Source organism: Mobula birostris, chromosome 4 (assembly GCF_030028105.1).
Source record: "Mobula birostris isolate sMobBir1 chromosome 4, sMobBir1.hap1, whole genome shotgun sequence".
NCBI classification, from domain to species: Eukaryota; Metazoa; Chordata; class Chondrichthyes; order Myliobatiformes; family Myliobatidae; genus Mobula; species Mobula birostris.
Window position 1 is genome coordinate 61,908,960 of NC_092373.1, and position 26,986 is coordinate 61,935,945.

The window sequence follows — 26,986 nt, forward strand, 5'->3', positions numbered from 1 at the left end:
GGAAATGATTCATCCTCTATACAGATGATGTTAGAGGTCAGGCTGAAGCAAAAGTAGAGGGAAAAAATGCATCCTCTATCCAGACGGTGTTAGAGGTCAGGATGAAACAAGAGTAACAGAAAAAGATGCATCCTGAATACAGATGGTGTTCAGGGTCAGGATGAAAGAAGAGTAGCAGCGAAAGATGCATCATCCATACAAAGGGTGTTAGAGTTCAGGCTGAAGCAACAGCAGCAGGAAAAGATGCATCCTCTATACAGACGGTGTCAGAGGTGAGGATGAAACAGGAGTAACAGGACAAAAAGCATCCTCCATACAGACCGTGTTGGAGGTCAGGATGAAACAAGAGTCGCAGGAAAAGATGCATGCTGCATACAGACGGTATTAGACGTCAGGATGAAACAAGTGTAGCAGGAAAACTTCCATTCTCCACACAGACAGTGTTAGATGTCAGGTTGAAACAGGAGTAGCAGGAAAAGATGCATCTTCCGTACAGATGGTGTTAGATGTCAGGATGTAATAAGAGTAACAGGAAAAGATGCAGCCTCCATTGAGACGGTGTTAAAGGTCAGGATGAAGCAAGAGCAGCTGTAAGAGAAGCATCCTCCATACAGATGGTGTTTGGGGTCAGGATGAAAGAAGAGTAGCAGGAAAAGATGCATCCTCCATACAGACTGTATGAGAGCTCAGGATGAAACTAGAGTCGCAGGAAACAATACATCCTCCATACAGAGAGTTTTAGAGTTAAGTATTAAAGAAGAGTAGCAGGAAAAGATGCATCCTCCATACAGATGGTGTTAGAGGTCAGGATGAAACAAGGACACTGAATCTGTGAAGCAGCCCCTTTTTGTATTAGATTTATTCCTTTTCCTGAGCCAGGTAAGAATATCTAATCACTTTGGCCCTCCTTACTCTTAGATCATCATTGAAAGGTGAATTTTTTGATCATTTTCAAGACCATGAACATATGTTAATTAATTTAAAACCAAAATCGTAAAATTAAGTTTTTTAAATCTAAGGGATTTTTTTTATCTGCTCTTTTGCCTCCTAACCCACAGGCATAGATACCCTATTCTTTTGAGACAGAGATCGCACTGTTGAAAAATGATGGAGCAGCCCCCTAGTATAAGATGAGTTCATTACCTCAGAATCTTCCTTTTTGACCTTTGACCTTATTGTCTGCCTGCACAGCACTTTCTCTGTAACTGTGAAATCTTATTGTGAATGTCTTCCTTGTTTTCCCTTGTACTTGTGATCTGTATGGATGGCATGCAAGAACAATAGGTTGTCACTGAAACTTGGTACAGGTGACAGTAATCAACCAATTTACAATATAATTTACAATTTAAATTATCCTGACAAAGGAGATGGAGGAGATTCCCTACCATATTGTTGAGAACACCCAGCAGGAGTGAGCTCTGTCTTTGGGCTCTATATATATTGATTGGAATATAGTGACAAATTCATCTCCACCCAGTAATAGTAATAGACTAAGACAAATGCACTGCTCCAAAGAGCGCTATATGAGGTCATTCTTCCCCTCGGCCATTAGGCTCTATAATGAGTCAACCTTTAGCCGAGGAAGTGATGACCCCACTCCTGTTAGACTGTTTGAGGTAACTTATTTTTTATTCTTTCTTACTACTCTTCTAAAATTTGTATATCTCTGCACTTGTCATGCTGCTCTGACACTGTAATCTCTTCAGGATCAATAAAGTATATATCTATCATTCAGTAAGTTCCACGCTCAGTTTGCAGAACAAATCTCTATTGGAACAGCTGATTGCAGGCAGAAGTGGGGCAAAAAACTCTTTATCGATCTGCAGAAAAAGAAACTATTCAGCCCATCGTGTCTCAGTCCACTTACCAGCACATCTTTGGTATGACAAGGGAAACCAAAGCACCCAGACGAAACCCACACAATAACAAAGTAAACATACAAATTTCATAGAGACAGTACTTATGATCGGGATTGAGCTCAAGAGCATTGAAGTTTGTGGCAGCAGCTGTAACAATTGCATCATAGAGCCACCAATCAATTATGCCACACATAAATTTTCCTTAACAAGTTCACATTGGCTGTCCCTGATTTTAAATGAAGTTTAGATTATTCCTTAGAATTGACTCTGAAAGTATGCTCAACGGTGCAGCTAAATTGTTTTCCTTCTAGTTACTCATTTATGCTTTCCTCTCTTTTAACATTATGGTTTAAAAATTGACATTCTTCCAGTCCATTGGCACCTCTCCTGTTGTTCAGCTCACTGAAAAACAATGATCACTGCTTTGTAATTTCCTCACTTGTTCTTCTTTAAAAGACTGTGGCATGTTTCAACCCGGTTTCCATTCTCAGAGTTGCTAAAATCTTCAACACTTCACCACTTATATTTCACACCTCTCCCCTTCAACTACAACACTGGCATCACCCTCCCAACTCCAAACTATTCATTAACTTCCCTACATTCGTTCACTATCTCCACGGGTAAGGTAATCTTTTCAGTCACAGAAAAGCCCTTCTTTCTCCATTTTCTACCTATTGCAATAAGTATAAACTACTGGATTGTAACCTTATACAATATGTTTGTATTTTATTGATTGTATTTGTAGTTGTTATGGCCAGAGCCAGCAAGGTTTAACCAATATCCATGCTGTTGTTACATTAAATGATTCAGCCTTGCAATTTTTATCCACAGAAAGAATTCCATTCTAGGCCACTAGTGATCATAGACCTAAAACATAATGTTACAAGGCACTTTGGTGATCTGGATTACTTAGGAAAATAAGAATAAATTGTTCTATGCATTGATTATTTCTGTAATTCACTGCCCCTTCGAGGAAATTTTTTTAAAAATCAGGAGTTAATTACATGAAAGAAAGCACTTCTGATTTGGTGCCTCTTTAAATAATTCTTTCAAAATCCAGAAATACTTAATGCAATTACTCAAGCTATGTAATATTGGTGGGTTGCTATAATAATAGATCAGCAGTGGAAAGAATAACAGTGAAAAGTTTCATTAAGGAATAAATGGAGAAAATAAACACTTCATTTGATAGAACGGAAAACATCTGCAGAGCAGCAATAGTATTGGGGTTCCAATGCAATGTGACAGGATGATAATGTGTAGGAAAGTGACCGGTGGCCATGCTCTATTCAACACAGCAGGTACAAATCCAGAACAACAGGTTGCCTCCACCGCCCCCCCATCCCTCCCCACCGATCTCCCTCCCGGCACTTATCCTTGTAAGCAGAACAAGTGCTACACGTGCCCTTACACTTCCTCCCTTACCACCATTCAGGGCCCCAGACAGTCCTTCTAGGTGAGGCAACACTTCACCTGTGAGTCGGCTGGGGTGATGTACTGCGTCCGGTGCTCCCGATGTGGCCTTCTATATATTGGCGAGACCCGACGCAGACTGGGAGATCGTTTCGTTGAACACCTACGCTCTGTCCACCAGAGAAAGCAAGATCTCCCAGTGGCCACACATTTTAATTCCACGTCCCATTCCCATTCTGATACATCTATCCACGGCCTCCTCTACTGTAAAGATGAAGCCACACTCAGGTTGGAGGAACAACACCTTATATTCTGTCTGGGTAGCCTCCAACCTGATGGCATGAACATTGACTTCTCAAACTTCCGCTAATGCCCCTCCTCCCCCTCGTACCCCATCCGTTAGCTATTTATTTATATACACACATTCTTTCTCTCTCTCTCCTTTTTTTTCCCCTCTGTCCCTCTGACTATACCCCTTGCCCATCCTCTGGGTTTCCCCCCCTCCCCCTTTTCCTTCTCCCTGGGCCTCCTGTCCCATGATCCTCTCATATCCCTTTTGCCAATCACCTGTCCAGCTCTTGGCTCCATCCCTCCCCCTCCTGTCTTCTCCTATCATTTTGGATCTCCCCCTCCCCCTCCCACTTTCAAATCTCTTACTAGCTCTTCCTTCAGTTAGTCCTGATGAAACGTCGACTGTACCTCTTCCTAGAGGTGCTGCCTGGCCTGCTGCGTTCACCAGCAACTTTGATGAGGTTGCTTAGACTGTATTTCTGCAGCAGCCTTTTTTTTTTGTAATTTATTTTTTATTGAATTTCATCATCAAACAAATATTTCCATAAGATGTATTTCAGATACTGTACATATATATCATATAGTCATATTTGTCACAAATCTTATAGCTGTTTTGAATTGTAGTCTGAAATGATGATTGAAGTCAATAAAAGGTGTGTTCAAAAGCATAGAATATGAACTGACTGTAATGGGCAATATTGTATATGCAGGGAGTGTCAGCTTGCCTGCATTCATTTTGATGAATATCTTTGAAATCAGCTTGAAATGTCACAAAATTTTAACCACTGATTACAATGAGAGTAATTCTCATATAAGTGATGATTTGTGCTAATTTAAAATGTATCTTGTTGTAAATTGGCCCCACTCACACGATGACCCTGCTTACAATTCAATTTAATCACAAAGTTAAATACACTCACTCATCTGAGATTGTTTTTTTAAGAGGCTCTGAAAATTAACATAGAACTCTTAGGTACGTGACTGGCATGATTTGAAAGCTTTTGTAAACTTATTTTAAATCCTAACTAACTATTGTTTCTTAATATCCAATAAACCAAATGAGGAAAATGCTCTATATAGTTTTTATACATCATTTCCAGTTAATTGTGTACTGTTGATAAAAATGCTTATCTTTATGACGAACAAAACATCATTATCATATTAATAAATGGCACTAAATTATCACACAAATATATTGAAGAATATTTCATGCAAAATTTTAAAAAATCCAAAACATGACCTGGTTGAATTGCTTCATGGGTGATCTTATGATTCCTGATTTGCAATTGGCTTGAGTTGAGAATTAGGAAATGTCACACCTAGATCATCAATTTGACTAAAGCAAAACTACTGTTCGCTAATAAACTTGCATCATTTTATAACTTTGATATTTGAGTTAAAGGATTTTTTAAACTGCAGTAACAGAGTAAATTAATTCTAATGTAAAACCATCTATATTCAAATTAACAAAAGATTTTGCTGTACGCTGCAATTTTCCACTGTATATTTAATTCCTGAAAGGACCATTCCCATGGGAATTATCCAAATTTCCCAAAATAACTTTAAGAAACTAGTAAAGATTAATGATCACCTATATTTGTTGCAGTGAAATTCATCATTTGCAGCAAATCAAATCAATCTTCTTTCAAGCAATGATGCCATTTCACCAGGTCATTTGTCTCCTGCCAATGTAACAGCAGATGGCAGGGTAAACCCTGCCAGAAGTCCATAGCCATTGGAGGAAAATTTAAACTTTGGTCAATAGAGTAATTATTCTATTCTTTTGAACATTTTACTGACTTCAATCCAAACTATAAGGTTGTGAGCCATTCTGTTTGAAATATTTGAAAGTCCATCAAATTGCTTAAGCCACTGGTTGACTTTGCAGTGCCTCTTAAATCCTTAGTCATAATCTTGTAATAACCTACATTTTGATTGAGATTTTCTGTCTTTCAACAGATTTTTGTAATTGAGGAGAGAATCTTAGAAGAATCCAATGAGAAGAGGCAAATCCTTTAGGATTCATTACGTAATCTCCATTAAAATTGCTCCCAGCACAATTCTTTAAAGACCTGTATGGAATGTGGATTTTGCTGAAAAGACTAAAAGTTATTTTCTGTCCCTAATTGTCTTCAAGAAATTGTTGGCAAATTAGCTTGTTAAACCACTTTTGTTTCTCTTTTGTTTGGAGTAGCAGGAATTTCACCAGCAATGATGAATATATGCTAAATGAATCCAAGTAACCTCAGTGACTGACATAGAGAAGATGTAAGGATGGTGCTGGTCCCAAAACAATAGTACATTCTCTGTCTAGATCGTAGGAACAGATGTTGGGAAGCTCTGTTGAATATTTGCTTTTGTCAATTGGATGGTGCAACTCCAGTTACGGTGTTCCAGTGAACCAGTCCAACTGAGGGACTGAATATCTAACATGGTGGACTAATATCAATCAGGTGGACTACTTTGGCCTGAATGCCATTAAAATACTTGAATATTATTGTAATTGCACTCATTCAGACAAGTGGACATCATCCCATCACTCTACTTACTCTGCTCAAGAAAAGTAATGCAGAAAGTATCTGCTCATGAGGCTGATACAGTTAAGATTTCAGTCAGTATTATCCATTAATGATGATGGATCTGACAATGGTAGTTCCACTGGGGAGGTAGGTGATTGCCATTTTAATGACAGCTATTATCTATGGATCTCACTGCAGAGCTACTTTTATGAATAGAGATGCCAGTGCAACTTAACTTTGGGTGCAGTGAGATCCAGGACCTCAGGACCTTCAGCACTACAAATACAATCTTGTTGGGCTACAGTTTTTGAAATGAAGCTGTTTTCATTACACGTGGATTGACTCGTAATGACCGAAGACTATCCTCAATGATGGAGAGAACTTCCAAAAAAGACCAAGACAGATTGTACATCTCCCAAATGTTTCACCTCATCTTTTGCACGCAAAATTGGGCACCCCATCATTTCCGATAATTTTGATGGTCAGTTGATTTATTTTCCTTCACTGTTCATGGATTATGATGATAGAACTGCAGAGCTTTGACCTTATTCTTTTAGATATGAGATAGCTTAACTCCGTCAATAGGATACTGCTTTTACTGTACAGAATATATTTAGTCCTTCGTTGCAGCTTCACCAAGTACCAAATTTTATGTGCAGCTGGTGTTGCTTCTCGCGTGTTCTTCAACACTTCTCACTGAACCAGGTTTGGACACTGGGCATGAAGGATCTGCAGGTCATTAAGTAGCAGATTGTGGTGGAATTCAATTTATTTGATGTTGAAGATCTACAGCACCTAATGGAAGACCCATTTTATTCTGCTAGCTCTTTAGAAATGTATTCCATTACGTAGCGATAACATTACGTGAATTTGATGAAGACTGGGTTTGGCTCTTTAAAGATGGGGGTAACAATGGTTTCTTCCAGTATTATAAAGTAGCCAAATTTGTGAGGATGAGGTTAACTGGATTTTCCCTTCATTTTGGTTGTCTCACTGCCCACCACTGTGTTTACATTGGTAATGCCCAGTGATCCAATTGGTTTTGAACGTTATAGATAATTTGTTGCAGTTCCAATGCAACCAAATGGTTGCAAAGACATTTCAAAGTGCAGTTAAGAGTCTAGCACACTTGGAGTCACATTTAGGCCCAATTGGCAACATATTCACTTTCCGATTTTCTAAAAAGTTCTATTTTATAAAAAGGCAGAAAATTTAAGAGATTGTTATTGTAGATCTTCAAACTGTAAAGCTGGTTACAAAAATGTGGTATGAAAATATTTTTCAATAATGTACAAGCTTTTTTTTCTTTTAAAAAACATACTCATTTGTACATAAATGTATATAGATTTTTGTACATCAATCCACTGCCATTATATAAATTATTACAAAGAAAATGGTAGCAAATGTATAGAGAGACCTGATGTGATTGGCTGGAAAGATGTAATGGATATTAACATATTGTAATTGAAGTCATCATCTTATTTTTAAAAATCTAAGTTTAAAAAACCGTTTTATAAGAGTCAGACATTTTATAATCAGATTAAAAAATGATTTCTCAAACAGATGCATTTGAATCATTGGCATGGCAAGAGTTAAATACTGCGTGGATGATGTATACTCAAAGTGAGTAACTATAGCAGGAGACAAGTACTATGAAATCAGAAGGTGGATACAATAGATACTTAAGAGTTCAATCCCTACAACAACTTGCAGTATATATTTTAGTTTTAACTTTTTAGTGAGTACTGTATAGTGAGTACTACATAACTATTTCGACCTAATGTCTAGAACAGTGCAAACAATATTTCTTAAAATCTAGAGACACAAGAAATTGCAGATGCTGTAGTCTGGACCAAAAAATAAACTTCTGTAAGAGCTGAGTAGGGTGTAGCAGCATTTATGGAGACAAAGGTCAAGACCAAATTTGTTAAGGTTTTTAATACTTTAACTACTATGACCACCCCATTGAACATCAGGCCATTATCACCCAGACAGTCTCTAACTTTTTTTTTATCGGGCAGAAATTAGAATGATGATGGTACTCAGTAAGTCAGGCAGCATCAATGGAGGCAAATAAACAGTCAACCTTTTGTTCTGAGACCCTTCAGGACTGGAAATGAAGTGGGGCAGAAGCCAGAATAAGAAGGTGAGAGAGGGGAGGGAGTACAATCTTGCAGGTGATGGTTGGATGCAATTGCTGGGGGGGGGGGGGGCGCGCGAGGTATTGAAGTAAGAAGCTGGAAGAGGTAGAAGACTGAAGAAAGAATTTGATAGAAGAGGGCAGTGGACTGTGGAACAAAGGGAAAGATGAGACACACACCAGAGGAAAGTATGTTACAAATGTTGTTTAAACTGTTCTAGACAAAGAAATGTGGCCCTCCAATACATGATGGGTCTCACTGAAGTAGATGAGGCGGCACTAGGAACACCAAGTACATTAAACTACCCCGATAGATTTACATTGAAATGCTACCTCACCTGGAAGGGCTGTTTTGAACCCTGAATGATGGAGAGGGGTGGAGATGATTTAGCATGGTTGCAGTGATAAGTGCCAGGAGGGGCTCAGTGATGCTGATATTCTAGCTGGGAGTAGTGAGAGGATAAATATGGGAAATGAAGGAGACATGTTTGAGAGCTATCAATTAAGATGGGAAGTAGTCTCAGGAAATGAAAAAGGAAGATGTGTTAAAAGTGCTATGTGCACACTCTTTTCATCGGAGCAGATACTGGATTCAGACTTCCAGCATTTGTAGTTTCTTGTACCAAGTTCTTTCTCAGGATTGACTCTTAGTACCCCATAATGTGTTTTAGGGATCACCTTCAAAATCCTCCTTTAGAAAACACACTTCCGCTTACCTCTGTGTCACCTGTCAGATGGTTGGCTAATTAAAATGTGCTGCATTAGATGTTGATATCAGGAGTACAAGTCCTAAAAAATGGAGGAATTTTCAGATTTCTCCAGGTACAGATGGAGTCAATGTTTCCAAGATAAATAGTAAATCCTGTCTGAAGGATTTCATCATTTTTTGCTGTCATGATTTACTATAATGATGAATCTTCATAAACACATTTTTTAGACCAAACAGTGAAAAGAAGAGTTACTTGAAGCAGGGAAGGTGACGTACAGTAATAGATCACTCTTCGACTGTGATGGACATAGAAGTGTAGCTGCATTTTGTGTTGCAGGCAATGAGGGAGTCTCCTGGATTTTTAAAATCTGTATTATCTATGACATAATTCTGTGGCATTGAGAGAATGAAATCCAGGGAGATTGCTGGAATATCTGGTCCAACAATTGAAAACACTTCATTGGTGCCATTAAAGGAAAGCTACATTACCTACAGTTTGAAAATTACATAATTTTAATGCTGAGTTTGTTCATGTTTAGAGGATCCAGAAGAGTGCAACTTCTAGGCAAGCATGAATTCTGCTTTCTTTATAGGCAAAGCCTGTAAAAGTAAACCAAACAGAATAATATTGCTTCACTGAGATAGATACACATAACTCAGTTACAAATTTGCCCGCAGCAAGGACCTACAAAGAAGATGAGTGGTCAAGTCATTTGATGGTCCTATAATGCAGAATATAATAAATGTTCTGTTATTAACACAATGGGAAATGGTCATTGGAGACAAATAAATGGCAATATCTCCAATAGTGTGGCACAACACCCAAAAAATGAAGAAGGAACTCGGCTGGTTAGGCAGCATCTGTGGAGGAGAAGAAACGGTCAACAGGTTGGCCCAAGACCGTTCATCAGGACTTGAAAGGAAAAGGGCAGAAGTCTGTCATTTTCCTTTATAGATGCTGTCTGATAGCTGAGTTCCTCCAGTATTTTGTGCACTTCATTCCAGATTTCCAGCATCTACAGACTCTCTTGTGTCTTAAGAATGTGGCACGCTCTTTGTCCTGCATTGAAGCATCTGCATTTAACGTGCTCAGATCTGGAGAATGGGGATTGAACTATAAGTTCCCTAAGGTCACTACTTTCTGACCCACCTCAAACATAAGCCACTCTTCACAGAATTGTGATGCATGCTGCTTGCACAGGGTATGTCTAATCTGGAAGGAAGATTTCCTCATTAGTAGTGGCCCTCTGCGCAGATGTCTTAACTGGTTGCTTGTGCTGCATTGTTTTTGAATCTATTCCATCTGTGTTTGTCACGGGGGAGATTCTCAGGACATTTCCCTGACTTGCAGCGCCAGTGACTTCATTGCAACTCTGAAGACAAAGTCCTAAACGGCAGCCAGACCAACTTTGAGGGCATTAGGTGGGATCTAGCTGGGGTCGACTGGGTGACTCTATTTAAAGGCAAAGGAGCATTTGGCAAGTAGAAGGCTTTTAAAATTCTCATATTAACAGTCCAGAGGCAACATACTCCAGTTAGTGTGAAGGGTGACAGACAAAATTCAGAGAACCCTGGCTGATGAGAGATATGGAGACTCTGATCATGCCAAAGAAGGAAGCGTATATTACTGTTAGGCAGCTGGGTACAAATGAGGGAAACTTGGCGGGCAGGGTTAAAGATAATCCCAAGAGGTTCTTAAGTAATATTTACAGTAAAAGAACACGAGGGAGAGACTATGTCCTCTTAAAATCATCAGGGCTGCCTATGTGTAGAGCAGCAGGGGATAAGGGAGATTTAAAATGCGTATTTCTCCTCAGTGTTCACTGAGGAGATTATCATGGATGCCAAAAGGTTGTGGGTAATAACAAGTGAGGTCTTGGAACATATGCGTATTACAGGAGACATGTGTGGCTTTGAATTGTATTAAACTAGGCAAATCCCCGGACCCTGACCAAGCTTTTAACACCATAAATCAGCAAGTTGTTTGGTTAAGTCTCCCCTCTCGCTGTGAAATGGGGACACCTCATTTTCCCTTATTAGGGGGAGAGAGAGAGAGCCTGTGGTATGTTGAATTACTGAGTGAACGAGTAGTCTTTGGGGTACTGCAAGTCTGTGTCTTTATTGATGCTTTGTTGCATGCTTGAGTGCTCGTGGGGGCGCCTATGCTTTTTGCTGGTGGAAGGGGGATCGTTGCTTTGCTGCTGCTTGTGTGTGGGATGGGGGAGCTGCCGGGGGCTTTGGGGTTCAAACGTTTAACTCATTCATTCTTTGGGGCACTCCTCTGTTTTTGCAGATGTTTGCAAAGAAAAAGAATTTCAGGATGTATATTTTATATATTTTTATGACATTAAACATACCTGTTGAAACCTATTGAAGTGCACCCCCGAGCCCTATGGGAGGTTAATTGCAGGGAGCATTGTAGAGTTATCTTCTTCATTGTTAGCCATTGGCAAAGTTCCCTTGGCTCCCCTCCTCCTTCCTTCATTTTCTTCCACGGTCTACTGTCCTCTCCTATCAGATTCCACCCATCACACCCCTCCCCCATCTTCTTATTTCACCCCACACCCACCCACCTTGCCCTTCACCTGGTCTCATCTATCATCTGCTAGCTTGTCCTCCTTCTCCCTCACCCTTCCTACTCAGGCTTCTGCCCCCTTATTTTCCAGTCATGATGAAGGATTTATTTCCCTCCATAAATGCTGCCTGAGTTATTCAACTCCTCCAGCAATTCGTGTGTGTGCCACTCAAGATTTTCAGCATCTGCAGAAACTCTGGTGGTTGTTGATAGTGAAGCAGACTACAATGAATTACAAAGAGATCTTGATCAGTTATGGAGGTGAACTGAGAAGTGGCAAATGGCTTTCAACTGAGATAAGTGCGAAGTGATGCAGCTTGGACATTCAGACCAGGGTAGGACCCATACAGTGAATGGCAGGGCACAGACATGTATTGTGGAACAGTACAAGTGCACAGTCCACTGAAAGTGGCCATACAAGTAGACATAAACAAGAGAAAATCTGCAGATGCTGGAAATCTGAGCAACACACACAAAATGCTGGAGGAATCAGCTCGAATCGTCAACTGTACTCTTTTCCATAGATGCTGCCTCACCTGCTGATTTCCTCCAAGAAGACATGGGTGGTGAAGAAGACATTTAGCATGCTGGCCTTCATCAGTCAGGGTGCTGTGTTTAGGAGTAGGGACATTATGTTGCAGCTACTAGTGAGACTACACTTGGATTAGTGTGGACAGTTATGGTCATATAATTAGGGGAATACCATTGTCAAATTAGAGAGATTGCAGAGGAAATTTACAAAAATGCTGCCTCAGATAGGGGCCTTAGTTATAGGATGAGACCATGCTGGTTCTTTATTCCTTGGAACATGGGTGAATGGTACGTGACCTCACAGAAATTTAGAAAATCATGAGGGGTATGATTAAGTGAATGGATAGGTCTGATTGCCAAGATTTGGGAGTTCAAAACAAGAGGGAACAGCTGCAAGAGGGGAATGAATTAAGAGACCTGAGAGGTAACTTCTTTTCCCTGAGGGCAGTAAGTATTTCAAGGTGGGTACAATTACAACATTTAAGAGGCATTTGGATAGGTACTTGGAAGAGAGGGGAAGGTTATGGGCCAAACATGAACAACTGGGAATGGCAGGGAGGATGCTGTGGTTAGCATGGATCAGCTCAGCTGAAGGGCCTGTTTCCAGACTTTGAGACTATCATGAGTAAATTTCATGAGATGCCAAGGGATAGCCCAGCGCAGGGGGCGTTGGTAAGGAGATGTGCTTCTGTTAGTGTCTGTGGAACACATCCTTATCCTCAATGTTCCTGTGAAGGAGTCTGACAGAAACATCCATAGAGTGTAACACAAGTGCCTTCCATTCCTGAATACCTGATTTACCATAATGATGAATCATCATAAACACACTTTCTTAGCCCAAACACTGAAAAGTAGAACAGTTTGAAGCAGAACTCTTAAAGATTGTTTAAAAGACTTATGAATACTTAGGATCAATAAAAAAGAGAAATAAAAAATAATTCTGAAACATCATCACACAAAGTAATAAATGTTAAAAAAAACTGCAGCAAAAAATGATAAACATTTCTATTGTCTGAAAGTGCGCAGGTCAACTTAAAATCACTGTTTTAGAAGCTGTACATACTTTATACTTTATTGTCACCGAACAATTGGTACTAGAACGTACAATCATCACAGCGATATTTGATTCTGCGCTTCCCACTTCCTTTATTACAAATATTAAATATTAAAAATATTTAAAGTAGTAAAAATTAGTAAATATTAAAAATTTATTATAAATCATAAATAGAAAATAGAAAAATGGGAAGTTAGGTAGTGCAAAAAAACCGAGAGGCAGGTCCGGATATTTGGAGGGTACGGCCCAGATCCGGGTCAGGATCCGTTCAGCAGTCTTATCACAGTTGGAAAGAAGCTGTTCCCAAATCTGGCCATACGAGTCTTTAAGCTCCTGAGCCTTCTCCCGGAGGGAAGAGGGACGAAAAGTGTGTTGGCTGGGTGGGTCGTGTCTTGATTATCCTGGCAGCACTGCTTCGACAGCGTGTGGTGTAAAGTGAGTCCACGGACGGAAGATTGGTTTGTGTGATGTGCTGCGCTGCAGCAAGTGACGGGTGACCTCATTGAAATCTGAATGGTGAAAGGCCTTGACAGAGTGGATGTGGAGAGAATGTTTCCTATGGTGGGAGAGTCTAAGACTAGAGGACAGGGCCTCAGAATAGAGGGATGTCCTTTTAGAACAGAGACAAGGAGGAGTTTATTTAGCCAGAGAGTGATTAATCTGTGGAATTCTTTGCCACAGGCAACTGTGGAGGCCAAGTTGCTGTGTATATTTAAGGCAGAGGTTGACAGATTCTTGATGAGTCAGGGCGTGAAGGGATACAGGGAGAAGGCAAGAGATTGGGGCGGAGAGGAAAATTGGATCAGCCATGATGAAATGGCAGAGCAGACTAGATGGGCCAAATGGCCTAATTCTTCTCCTATATCTTATGGAGGTCTAATATTGTGCTTCAGATGAAATCTCTGGCAAATATAGGCAAATGCCAAGGTACTCCCCCCTCATAACAATACAAATAATGCACACCTGATACATATACATGTAAATTGACCCCAAAGTTTACTTCACGACATCCATCAGTTCTAAGTACTTCAACACAGACAATTTCTGAAGTTGTTGACAGAAAATAATTACTAAAAAAAGGACAAGTGAGTCAGAGTGGAGTTTATGATTGCACAATAAATTATCAGTTTGGCAACATGCTGGATATGAGTGATGTATGTCTCTTCACTCCATACACTAGTGCTTCCACAGGAACTTTATTAATTTGCATTGTTCACACATGACGGATGAAAATTTTACATCTTAAAAATAGTTTTGTACTATTATTCCAAGGATAAGAAAATAGGAAAATTATCTAACTTTAATGATTTGTGAGAAATCAAAGCCAGCATTACGTTAAAATAATTACATTGCTGAAAAGTTTAGCAAGCCCGGAGACGTGAATGGTAGAAATCATTAAATATTATATTAAAAGAAATACTGTATTATTAAAGAGGGAGAGAAGGAATGAGAATGATATAATAGGAGGTGAAACAGTATATCATTTTCTATAGTGCATGGGAAAAAGTTAGCAAAGTTAAGTTCTTTAGCGACAGTCTGAAAAACATTTTGATATTCGGGGGATGTGGATGGGTTTTTTTATACTGTAAATCATAGAACGAGATACAACTACAACAGGAAGTTAGTGAGGACATTCCAATGCACAATAAGATTGTCATGGTCTGGTCCGTGAAGTCCATATTCCAGTTCACGGTCCAGTCCGTGGACTCAGGACTCTGGGTCTTCCGGCTGTCTCTTCTTTCAGTTGGGTTAGTCATGGGCATCTGATTCCCATCTTGAGGCTAGGAATATAAGTAGCCTTGGGGTTGAGGGTGGGCTGCTGGTTTGTCTTGCCAAGATCCCCTGGGAGAAACCTGCCGGTGGAAGGCTAGAGTGGCCACTTGCCATCTTTAGGCCGTGTTGGGGAACCATCCCCTCATGAAGCCTTGCTGTCAGTAGTCGGAGCTGTCTTTGTGGTATGGATTTGGCCGTTTCCTGGGCCAGCAGAGTAGCCGTCAGCCATTCCGAGCTAGGTAGAGATACGGCTGTTTCCATAGCCAGCCGAGGTTGCTGGCCGTAACTGCGACTTGGAGCAACCCTGGTGCAGAGATGGAACTGTCGTTCTTCGGTGTTTGTCTCTTCTTGTCCTTGCCTCCGTGGGGTAAGTCAGGCCGTTCTGTCGTTGCCTTGTGGGGGGATCTATCTTGTCTTGTCTTTGCCTCTGTTGGGTAAGTCAGGCTGTTCTGCCATTACCCGACGGATGGACCTGTCCCACCTTGGTGTGGAGGTAAAGTTGAGTCCCGGCTTGTCTAAGGATAAGTCCTGGCTCTATGTCTATGTACTATCCAGTCTCGTGTTAGTGTCATGCTAAGATGAGTCCCGGCTTTTCAAAGGATAAGTCCCGGTTCTATGTTGATGTACAGTTCCCAGTCTGCCTCTGAGCTCCAGCCTCTGCGTTATCAGCCTCCACATTCCAAGACCCCAGCTTCCAGCCTTCAGCGTCAAACCTCAAGACCCCAGCCTCATCCAGTTCTGTAGCCATGTCATGTCCTTGACTAGTTCCGGGGTCCAAGGCAAGACCCAGGTTCTGGGTCCTTGTCCAGTCTCTGGCTCCGAGTCCAATCCCAGGATCCTAGTTCATGGTTCCTAGTCCTGGTCCTGCCTTCCCAGTCTGGTCCATATCCTAGCCCAAGTCTGCATTCTTGTCCTTGCTCCTTGTCTGTATCCTGTCACGTCCCTACTCTAGTCAAGTCCTGTTCCTAGTACTTCAGTATCTGTGTCTTGCACTTGGGTCTGTTCCCAACGTCCCCCTTTGTGACAAAGACAATGTTCAAAAGTCATCAGTAGTTGTCTCAGATATTGGATTACATGGGAAATTACCATAGTGATAGGCCTTGGGGGGAAAAAACATGCTATCTGGCAATGTTTCTCAGATCATGGTAAGTGGCTGTGGTGTCAGAGGTGTGGGACTATGTGGTGCTCACAGGCCCAACTCGGCCAGTGCTGTGGTCAGGGTGAAGGGGATGTGGCATTAAAGACTGGTAGTTTGGACGTTGGTGAAGACAGGGATGGAGGGCAGATTGTTTCCATGTCATGGGCACACCTTTGTTGGTTGCAAACCAGCCATTCACAATCTGCAGTAATATTTTGACTGAGAAGATCAAATATTGTATTTCTAAGTGTGTCGCTGACACTAAACTAGGCTGGATTGCCAGTATGGCAGAGAGTGTAAAGAGGCGATGGCAGAATAGGTGCAATCTGAGTGAGCGGGAGAGAACATAGTGAATGCAATACAACATGGAAGGTTCCATTATAGTAGACATGGCAGAAAAGCAGAGTACTTGTCAAATGCCGAGAAATTGATCGGTGAAGATGTTCAAAGAGACCTTGGTATGCTTGCACACAGGTCACTGAAGGTGTAACAAGTGATTTGAATCAAAAGTAATATGCTAACTTTTGTAACAAGAGGACTTTGATTGCAGGAAAAGGTCTTACTACAGTTGTGTGGGCCCTTGGTGGAGCAACACCTGCAATTTGGTCTCTTTAACGGAGAAGGGATGTACTTGTCCCCTAGGTAGAATGCAGCAAAGATTCAGCCGTCTGATTCCAGGGATAGTGTGTTGGCTAAATGAGGGAGGATTGAGTAGAATCCTCAAAGAGGAAAAAGAGAATAAGAATATTCTATCTCAAAGAAGAATAAGAGATCTTACAGAAAAGTACAAAAATGTTATAAGACCTGATGTGATGATATGATGTTTCCTCTAAAGAGGTTATTGCAAAGAAGCAGAATAAAATTTATGCTTCTTAGGAAAGAGATGAGGAAAGATTTTTTTACTCAGACATTGGAGAAACTTTGGAATTCTTTCCTGCAAAGGCTGTGTGGGCACAGTCAGTGACATCATTCAATAGGTTTCGTGACAACGAGGGGGACTTTCTGGTTTAAGGTGGTGCTTCTGAAGTTGAGCAAAGCTTAATTGTGGTTAATAATGCAAGAACTATGACTAAATACTTTATTAATAACACTTTTTCTGTGGTAAACTATCACTGTAAACAATGAAGAGGAGAGCAAAGGCAAGGCTGACTCGAGGTTTGAGTTGTATGGGCACAATGCCAAGTTAGAGCATGGCATGTTCAAGACAGAGTCAATGCCAAGTTAGAGCATGGCATGTTCAAGACAGAGTCAATGCCAAGTTAGAGCATGGCATGTTCAAGACAGAGTCAATGCCAAGTTAGAGCATGGCATGTTCAAGACAGAGTCAATGCCAAGTTAGAGCGTGGCATGTTCAAGACAGAGTCAGAGTTCGAGATGGGGTTAGAGCAAACGAGTCAGAGAGGAGTTGGTGCGGTGGAGGTTTGGACCCTGCCACCTAAACCGGGTGCAAAGTTCAATTGATCAAAGCACTGAGCTGATCTGGAAAGATCGACGTGGCCAGCAGGGTACAGGCCCAGAGCACATCTTTGTGGCAAGCCCCAGGTCCTAGTGGGGGAGATGACCCAGTGTCCGGACAATTTAAACATTGGCCCAGACAGATTGAGGCGAGCGTTGGGTTGATTCCGCTCACCCTTCCATGACATTCACTCTCTTTCTGGGGCAATGAGGCTGTGAGACTGCTGTGATTGCTCTGCACTTCGTGGCAATTTGCCCCACTGTGCGATGAACTGAGACTGAAACTAAGGGCCGACTCCAGCTGCTCCAGGCTCTGGGTCTAGTTCCAAGGGTTCAGACAGGGCAGAGCTTGTTAAGTGTATCCAGGATGGATTCCTGTCACAGTATGTGGACAGGCCGACTGGGGGGAATGCCATACTAGATCTAGTACTAGGTAATGAACCGAGTCAGGTCACAGATCTCCCAATGGGTGAGCATCTGGGGGACAGTGACCACCACTCCCTGGCCTTTAGCATTATCATGGAAAAGGATAGAATCAGAGAGGACAGGAAAATTTTTAATTGGGGAAGGGCAAATTATGAGGCTATAAGGCTAGAACTTGCGGGTGTCAATTGGGATGATGTTTTTGCAGGGAAATGTACTATGGACATGTGGTCGATGTTTAGGGTTCTCTTGCAGGATGTTAGGGATAAATTTGTCCCGGTGAGGAAGATAAAGAATGGTAGGGTGAAGGAATCATGGGTAACAAGTGAGGTGGAAAATCTAGTCAGGTGGAAGAAGGCAGCATACATGAGGTTTAGGAAGCAAGCATCAGATGGGTCTATTGAGGAATATAGGGCAGCAAGAAAGGAGCTTAAGAAGGGGCTGCAAAGAGCAAGAAGGGGGCATGAGAAGGCCTTGGCAAGTAGGGTAAGGGAAAACACCAAGGCATTCTTCAATTGTGTGAAGAACAAAAGGATGACAGGAGTGAAGGTAGGACCGATTAGAGATAAAGGTGGGAAGATGTGCCTGGAGGCTGTGGAAGTGAGCGAGTTCCTCAATGAATACTTCTCTTCAGTATTCACCAATCAGAGGGAACTTGATGATGGTGAGGACAATATGAGTGAGGTTGATGTTCTGGAGCATGTTGATATTAAGGGAGAGGAGGTGTTGGAGTTGTTAAAATACATTAGGACGGGTAAGTCCCCGGGGCCTGACGGAATATTCCCCAGGCTGCTCCACGAAGCGAGGGAAAAGTTTGCTGAGCCTCTTGCTAGGATCTTTATGTCCTTATTGTTGTCCACGGGAATTGGAGGGAGGCAAATGTTGTCCCCTTCTTCAAAAAATGTAGGAGGGATAGTCCTGGTAATTATAGACCAGTGAGCCTTGTGTCTGTGGTGGGAAAGCTGTTGGAAAAGATTCTTAGAGATAGGGTCTATGCGCATTTACAGAATCATGGTCTGATCAGGGACAGTCAGCATGGCTTTGTGAAGGGCAGATCATGTCTAACAAGTCTGATAGAGTTCTTTGAGGAGGTGACCAGGCATATAGATGAGGGTAGTGCAGTGGATGTGATCTACATTGATTTTAGTAAGGCATTTGACAAGGCTCCACAAGGTAGGCTTATTCAGAAAGTCAGAAGGCATGGAATCCAGGGAAGTTTGGCCAGGTGGATTCAGAATTGGCTTACCTGCAGAAGGCAGAGGGTCATGGTGGAGGAAGTACATTCGGATTGGAGAGTTGTGACTAGTGGTGGCCCACAAGGATCGGTTCTGGGACCTCTACTTTTCATGATTTTTATTAATGACCTGGATGTGGGGGTAGAAGGATGGATTGGCAAGTTTGCAGACGACACAAAGGTTGGTGGTGTTTTGGATAGTGTAGAGGATTGTCGAAGATTGCAGAGACACATTGATAGGATGCAGAAGTGGGCTGAGAAGTGGCAGATGGAGTTCAACCCGGAGAAGTGTGAGGTGGTACACTTTGGAAGGACAAACTCCAAGTCAGAGTACAAAGTAAATGGCAGGTTACTTGGTAGTGTGGAAGAATAGAGGGTTCTGGGGGTACATGTCCACAGATCCCTGAAAGTTGCCTCACAGGTAGACAGGGTAGTTAAGAAAGCTTATGCGGTGTTAGCTTTCATAGGTCGAGGGATAGAGTTTAAGAGTCGCGAGGTAATGATGCAGCTCTATAAAACTCTGGTTAGGCCACACTTGGAGTACTGTGTCCAGATCTGGTCGCCTCACTATAGGAAGGATGTGGAAGCATTGGAAAAGGTACTGAGGAGATTTACCAGGATGCTGCCTGGTTTAGAGTGTATGGATTATGATCAGAGATTAAGGGAGCTAGGGATTTACTCTTTGGAGAGAAGGAGGATGAGAGGAGACATGATAGAGTTATACAAGATATTAAGAGGAATAGATAGAGTGGATAGCTAGTGCCTCTTCCCCAGGGCACCACCTGCTCAATACAAGAGGACATGGCTTTAAGGTAAGGGGTGGGAAGTTCAAGGGGGATATTACAGGAAGGTTTTTTACTCAGAGAGTGGTTGGTGCGTGGAATGCACTGCCTGAGTCAGTGGTGGAGGCAGATACACTAGTGAAATTTAAGAGACTACTAGACAGGTATATGGAGGAATTTAAGGTGGGGGGGTTATATGGGAGGCAGGGTTTGAGAGTCGGCCCAACATTGTGGGCCGAAGGGCCTGTACTGTGCTGTACTATTCTATGTTCTATGGACTCAGTTTGGTTTGGAATGCTGTTGCTTGCTTTAATTGTTTGCATGATTTGTGTTTTCTCTGTCTCTCTGTTGGGTGTTAGCCTTTTTAATTGGTTCTTTCATGTTTCTTGCTTTGTGGCTGCCAGTAAGCAGATGAATCTCAAGCTTATATAATGTATACATACTGTGATAATAAATGTACTTTGAATCAATGGTGATAATGTTGAAAATGGCTCTAAGGAAGAAATTAGTTCTAATGTTGATGAGATTGGAACATAATCAAAAGGCAAACAGCCTCCTCCTCCTCCTGTTCCTTACAGTATCATTTAACATACTGGGGCTGTCAAGACAGTCACATATCGAAATCTGTGTCTCACATGCAAACATAACTGTGATACAAACTATGTTATCTATTCACAACTATTGTTTTACTTATAAGAAAATTGCATGATCAAAGAATGAATTCAATTAGAAATTCCATGATAAATGTGTGTGTTCCAGTTATAACTTCAATATTAATGTGCACCAAGCTTGTCTCTTCTGATGACATTTGAGAACTGCTTTCGTGGAACTACTTTAGTGCGTTCTGAAATATTTCCTTGATAGATGTCATCTTGTATTTCCCCAAAAAACTGTACTGGGTGTTCAAAACAACTTCTTTCTTGTCGCATTCTCTAATAATAAAGATTCTTTTGGACAGTGATGCAAGTTTTACTGGTAGGTGGACTTATAAAAGGTCTTTTTTGATGTAATGTTTCACTTGTAAACTAAAGTAAGGCATTTTCAAGCTGGCATTCATCAAGAGACTCTTTGGATCCTGAAAATCCTGAGCAACACACACAAAATGCTGAAGGAACTCAACAAGTCAGGGAGCAATTATGAAGAGGGATAAATAGTCAAAGTTTTAGGCTGAGCCCCTTAATCAGGACTGGAAAAGAAGGGAGCAGAAGCCAAAATAGGGAAGGGGGTGAGGAGAAGAAATACAAGCTGGCAAGTGATAGGCAAAGCCAGCTGACGGGGAGGGGATGAACTGAGAAGCTGGGAGGTGATAGGTGGACAAGGTAAAGGGCTTAAAAAAAGAAAAAAATCTGGAAGGAGAGTTCAGTGGACTATGGGAGAAAGGGAAGGACGAGGGACACCAGAGTGAGGTGAAGAAAGGGGGTGAAAGAGTAACCAGAATAAGGAATGGAAAAAGAAAGATGAGGTGAGGGGTGGGATTGATTTCATGCCACGGGACAAAATGTAAGGTTTTGGTTCTCCAACCTGACTTTGGCCTCTTCATGGCTGTAGAGGAGGACATGGACAGACATGTCAGAATGGGAACGAGAAGTCAAGTCGAAATGGGTGGCTAATCCTGTTTAGTTATATCAGAAATGTTAAGTTAAACGGAGTTCAAAGAGTGCAGCCTGGCACATACACCTTCATATTAATTACTACTTAGAAAATCAGCAGATACTGGAAGCGAGTAACCTACTTTAACACCGGGCAGTTCTAATGAGGTCTTCGTCCAATTGTAAAGTTCACTGAAAACCGGTGTTGGAAATCATGATTTTCTTTGTCAAGGTCCTGGATTTTCACCATCCTGGGGATAATAAGCGAGGATAAGTGTGTGTGGGGGGGTGGGGGGTACTTGCAGCTTTGCGCAACTCGTCCCCAGTAGCCATATATGCTAGGAAATATGCTTCTACGACATTTGGAATTCAGCGCACGCTTAAACGTGGCTGTGGAAATGAAAGAGAGAAAGATGGATTTGATCAAAACAGAGTATCCACTTTCCCTCGCAATGATGAAGGTTCAACACCTTTACCATAAGAACAGCACTGTGAAAGGAGTTTGTTGCGTGGGGTTTCCGAAGGTTCGGCACTGTTGTTGTCTTTCTACAGACGCTGGAGTCGGAATGGGCGGTGAAACCATCAGCCCGACGCCAGAGACTTCCAGCTTTCCATGAATAGAGTCCGTGTCCACGGAAGGCCGGGTCGCCCTGAGATTTTCCATCGGCTCAGACTGAAAGTGCCTTTGCGAATTTAGAGATGGTAGTTTTCGCCCTTTTGGGTTTTACTGAGTTGCAAATCCCCCGTTTCTCGGCGAATTTTGTTTACTGGCACAGAAACTGAACTTCAACAGCACGAGATATGGCATCATTCGATTCAATTTCCTCCTTTTCCACGACTCGTTTATGATATTTCCCAACCCCTGGCAAAAGATCCTCTTCTCTTATCTTCAGGAAACTCTGTAAAATAATCTTGATCATTTCGTTACAAAGAGCATACAGGGAATTCCCCCGTCCGAAATTGCTCGAGTTTTCAAATGCGAAGCCTATTTCGAATCTACATTTGGGAATAACTGCACGAGTCAAAATCAGACGAGGCGAAACCGACTGTGTTACGGTATCAGATGGCAACTTCAGAATGTAGATTTCTCTTGATTTATTGGTGCTTCGGGGAAAGGCGCCGAAAGGTTAAGAAGTTCCATGCACGTAAATGTGGATTCCTATGTATTTTACGAAACCATTTAAAGTGAATTGTGTGCTTCACTTTAAGATCAGTGTGCTATATATTTAGGCATACCGTGCAATTCATGGATAATTAAGTCGCTACGAAATTAAACAATGCGACTCCCAGATCCTTCCCAGCGTTATGGGCGAGATCTCCATTCATCCTTTAGGGGGAGAAAGGTTGAGCACCACGTCCCCACAACCGGCCCACCTGTTCGTGCCCGCGCACGTAGACTGGAACCAGAAAAGCTGGCAACCGCAAAGGCTGAGCTTGCCAGCATAGAAAGGCTCAGAAATGTACGCCGGCGTCACCTCTCCATATGGCCCCTAAGTCCAATGGAGGTTGCCGCACATGTGGCAATTACCGATGCTTTAATGAGGCCATCATCCCCAATCTTTACCCCGTCCCACACATCCAAGAAGTTTTGGCATGTTTAGCCGGAAAGTGTTTTATTTATTACCAAAGTCAATGTAGTTAGGGTCTACCATGAGGTGTCTGTGTGCTCGGAAGACATTGCCAAATCGGCTGTGTTAACCCCATTTGGCATTGTTGAGTTTTTGTACATGCTGCTTGAGCTAAACAATGCAGCACAGACTTTCCAATGGCTGATGGACTTGGTATTAAAAGACTTACATTTTCGTTTTGTTTACGTGGATAACATACTTATCGCCAGCGCATCCAATCCCAAACGCGTATTCATCTCTGCGCACTCTTCAAGCACTGAAACCAACAGCGATTGATTATTCACCCTGCTAAATGCCAGTTTGGGTTGTCAAGATCCGAAATCCACCCCCACCCCCATCAAAAGCAGCCGCTATTATGGATTTCTCACCACCCTGTACTACTAAAAAACGAGAGTTTTTAGGTATAGTGACCTTCTATCACCACTTCTTTCCATGAGCTGCTGAACCCATGCTCACCCTGTATAGTGCGTTTAAAGGAAATACCCCTTATCAAGTGCTTGACCAGTCAGCGGACATGACCAGGGCATTTGATGTTACCAAATCAGCTCTTTCCAATGTTACCCTCCTAGTGCACTCACTCCCCGATGCACCCACCCCTGGTGCACCCAGTCCTGGTGCACTCACACCCCGATGCACCCAGCCCTGGTGCACTCACTCCCCGATGCACCCAGTCCTGGTGCACTCACTCCCCGATGCACCCACTCCTGGTGCACTCACTCCCCGATGCTCTCACTCCCCGATGCACCCACTCCTGGTGCTCTCACTCCTGGTGCACTCACTCTCCGATGCACCCACTCCTGGTGCACTCACTCCCCGATGCTCTCACTCCACGATGCACCCACTCCAGGTGCACTCACTCCCCGATGCACCCAGTTATGGTGCTCCCACTCCCGGACGCACCCACTCCTGGTGCACTCACTCCCTGATGCTCTCACTCCTGGTGCACTCACTCCCCGATGCACCCAGTCCTGGTGCACCCACAGCCCGATGAACCCAGTCCTGATGCACCCACTCCCCGATGCACCCACTCCTGGTGCACTCAGTTCCTGATGCACTCACTCCCCGATGCTGTTACTCCCCGATGCACCCAGTCCTGGTGCACTCACTCCCCGATGCACCCAGTCCTGGTGCAATCACTCCCCGATGCACTCACTCCCCAATGAACTCACTCCTGGTGCACTCACTTCCCGATGCTCTCACTCCCCGATGTACCCACTCCTGGTGCACTCACTCCCCGATGCACCCACTCCTGGTGCTCTCATTCCCCGATGCACCCAGTCCTGGTGCACTCACTCCCTGATGCACTCACTCCCCGAAGCTCTCACTCCCCGATGCAGCCACTCCTGGTGCACTCACTCCCCGATGCTCTCACTCCTGGTGCACTCAGTCCCCGATGCACTCACTCCCCGATGCACCCACTCCTGGTGAACTCACTCCCCGATGCACCCAGTCCTGGTGCACCCACTCTCCGCTGCACCCACTCCCGGGTGCACTCAGTCCCCGATGTACCCACTCCTGGTGCACTCAGGCCCCGAAGCACCCACTCCTGGTGCTCTCACTCCCCGATTCTCTCACTCCCCGATGCACCCACTCCTGGTGCAGACACTCCCCGATGCAGTCACTCCCCGATGCACCCACTCATGGTGCTCTCACTCCTGGTGCACTGACTCCCCGATGCACCCAGTCCTGGTGCTCTCACTCCCCGATGCACTCACTCCCCGATACACCCACTCCTGGTGCACTCACTCCCCGATGCACCCACTCCTGGTGCTCTCATTCCCCGATGCACCCAGTCCTGGTGCACTCACTCCCTGATGCACTCACTCCCCGAAGCTCTCACTCCCCGATGCAGCCACTCCTGGTGCACTCACTCCCCGATGCTCTCACTCCTGGTGCACTCAGTCCCCGATGCACTCACTCCCCGATGCACCCACTCCTGGTGAACTCACTCCCCGATGCACCCAGTCCTGGTGCACCCACTCTCCGCTGCACCCACTCCCGGGTGCACTCAGTCCCCGATGTACCCACTCCTGGTGCACTCAGGCCCCGAAGCACCCACTCCTGGTGCTCTCACTCCCCGATTCTCTCACTCCCCGATGCACCCACTCCTGGTGCAGACACTCCCCGATGCAGTCACTCCCCGATGCACCCACTCATGGTGCTCTCACTCCTGGTGCACTGACTCCCCGATGCACCCAGTCCTGGTGCTCTCACTCCCCGATGCACTCACTCCCCGATACACCCACTCCAGGTGCACCCACTCCCCGATGCACCCAGTCCTGGTTCACCCAGTCCCCGATGCACCCACTCCTGGTGCTCTCACTCCTGGTGCACTCACTCCCCGATGCACCCAGTCCTGGTGCACTCACTCCCCGATGCACCCAGTCCTGGTGCGCTCACTCCCCGATGCACCCACTCCTGGTGCACTCAGTCCCTGATGCACCCACTCCTGGTGCACTCACTCCCCGATGCACCCAGGCCTGGTGCGCTCACTGCCCGATGCACTCACTCCCCGATGCACTCACTCCCCGATGCAGCCACTCCTGGTGCACTCACTCCCCGATGCACCCACTCCCCGATGCACCCAGTCCTGGCGCTGTCACTCCCCGATGCACCCAGTCCTGGTGCACTCACTCCCCGATGCACCCAGTCCTGGTGCTCTCACCCCCGATGCACCCAGTCCTGGTGCACTTACTCCCCGATGCACCCAGTCCTGGTGCACTCACTCCCCGATGCACCCAGTCCTGGTGCTCTCACCCCCGATGCACCCAGTCCTGGTGCACTTACTCCCCGATGCACCCAGTCCTGGTGCACTCACTCCCCGATGCACTCACTCCCCGATGCACTCACTCCTGGTGCACTCACTCCCCGATGCACCCACTCCTGGTGCACTCACTCCCCGATGCACCCACTCCTGGTGCTCTCACTCCTGGTGCACTGACTCCCCGATGCACCCAGTCCTGGTGCTCTCACTCCCCGATGCACTCACTCCCCGATGCACCCACTCCTGGTGCACCCACTCCCCGATGCACCCAGTCCTGGTTCACCCAGTCCCCGATGCACCCACTCCTGGTGCTCTCACTCCCCGATGCACCCAATCCTGGTGCTCTCACTCCTGGTGCACACACTCCCCGATGCACCCAGTCCTGGTGCACTCACTCCCCGATGCACCCAGTCCTGGTGCGCTCACTCCCCGATGCACCCACTCCTGGTGCGCTCACTCCCCGATGCACCCACTCCTGGTGCACTCACTCCCCGATGCACCCAGGCCTGGTGCGCTCACTGCCCGATGCACTCACTCCCCGATGCACTCACTCCCCGATGCTCTCACTCCCCGATGCAGCCACTCCTGGTGCACTCACTACCCGATGCAGCCAATCCTGGTGCACTCACTCCCCGATGCACCCACTCCCCAATGCACCCAGTCCTGGAGCTGTCACTCCCCGATGCACCCAGTCCTGGTGCACACACTCCCCGATGCACCCAGTCCTGGTGCTCTCACCCCCGATGCACCCAGTCCTAGTGCACTTACTCCCCGATGCACCCAGTCCTGGTGCACTCACTCCCCGATGCACTCACTCCTGGTGCACTCACTCCCCGATGCACCCACTCCTGGTGCACTCACTCCCCGATGCACCCACTCCTGGTGCTCTCACTGCCCGATGCAACCAGTCCTGGTGCACTCATTCGCCAATCCAACTAGTCCTGGTGCACTCACTCCCCGATGCACCCACTCCTGGTGCTCTCACTCCCCGATGCACCCACTCCTGGTGCACTCACTCCCCGGTGCACCCACTCCTGGTGCTCTCACTCCTGGTTCTCTCACTCCCCGATGCACCCAGTCCTGGTACACTCACTCCCCAATGCACTCAC

The 26,986-nt window shown here is 44.5% G+C and overlaps 1 protein-coding gene across 4 annotated transcripts in view; it reads left to right on the forward strand.

Annotated features, from left to right (window-relative positions):
* LOC140196362 (NACHT, LRR and PYD domains-containing protein 1a) overlaps window positions 1-7,616 on the forward strand; it is a 75,774-nt gene extending 68,158 nt beyond the window's left edge. For all 4 annotated transcript variants that reach the window (XM_072255432.1, XM_072255433.1, XM_072255435.1 and 1 more), the window contains one exon: window positions 5,523-7,616. In XM_072255432.1, the coding sequence (XP_072111533.1) occupies window positions 5,523-5,536 (14 nt within the window). In that variant the 3' untranslated portion in view covers window positions 5,537-7,616. The remainder of the gene's footprint in view (window positions 1-5,522) is intronic.
* Window positions 7,617-26,986: the final 19,370 nt, after the last annotated feature.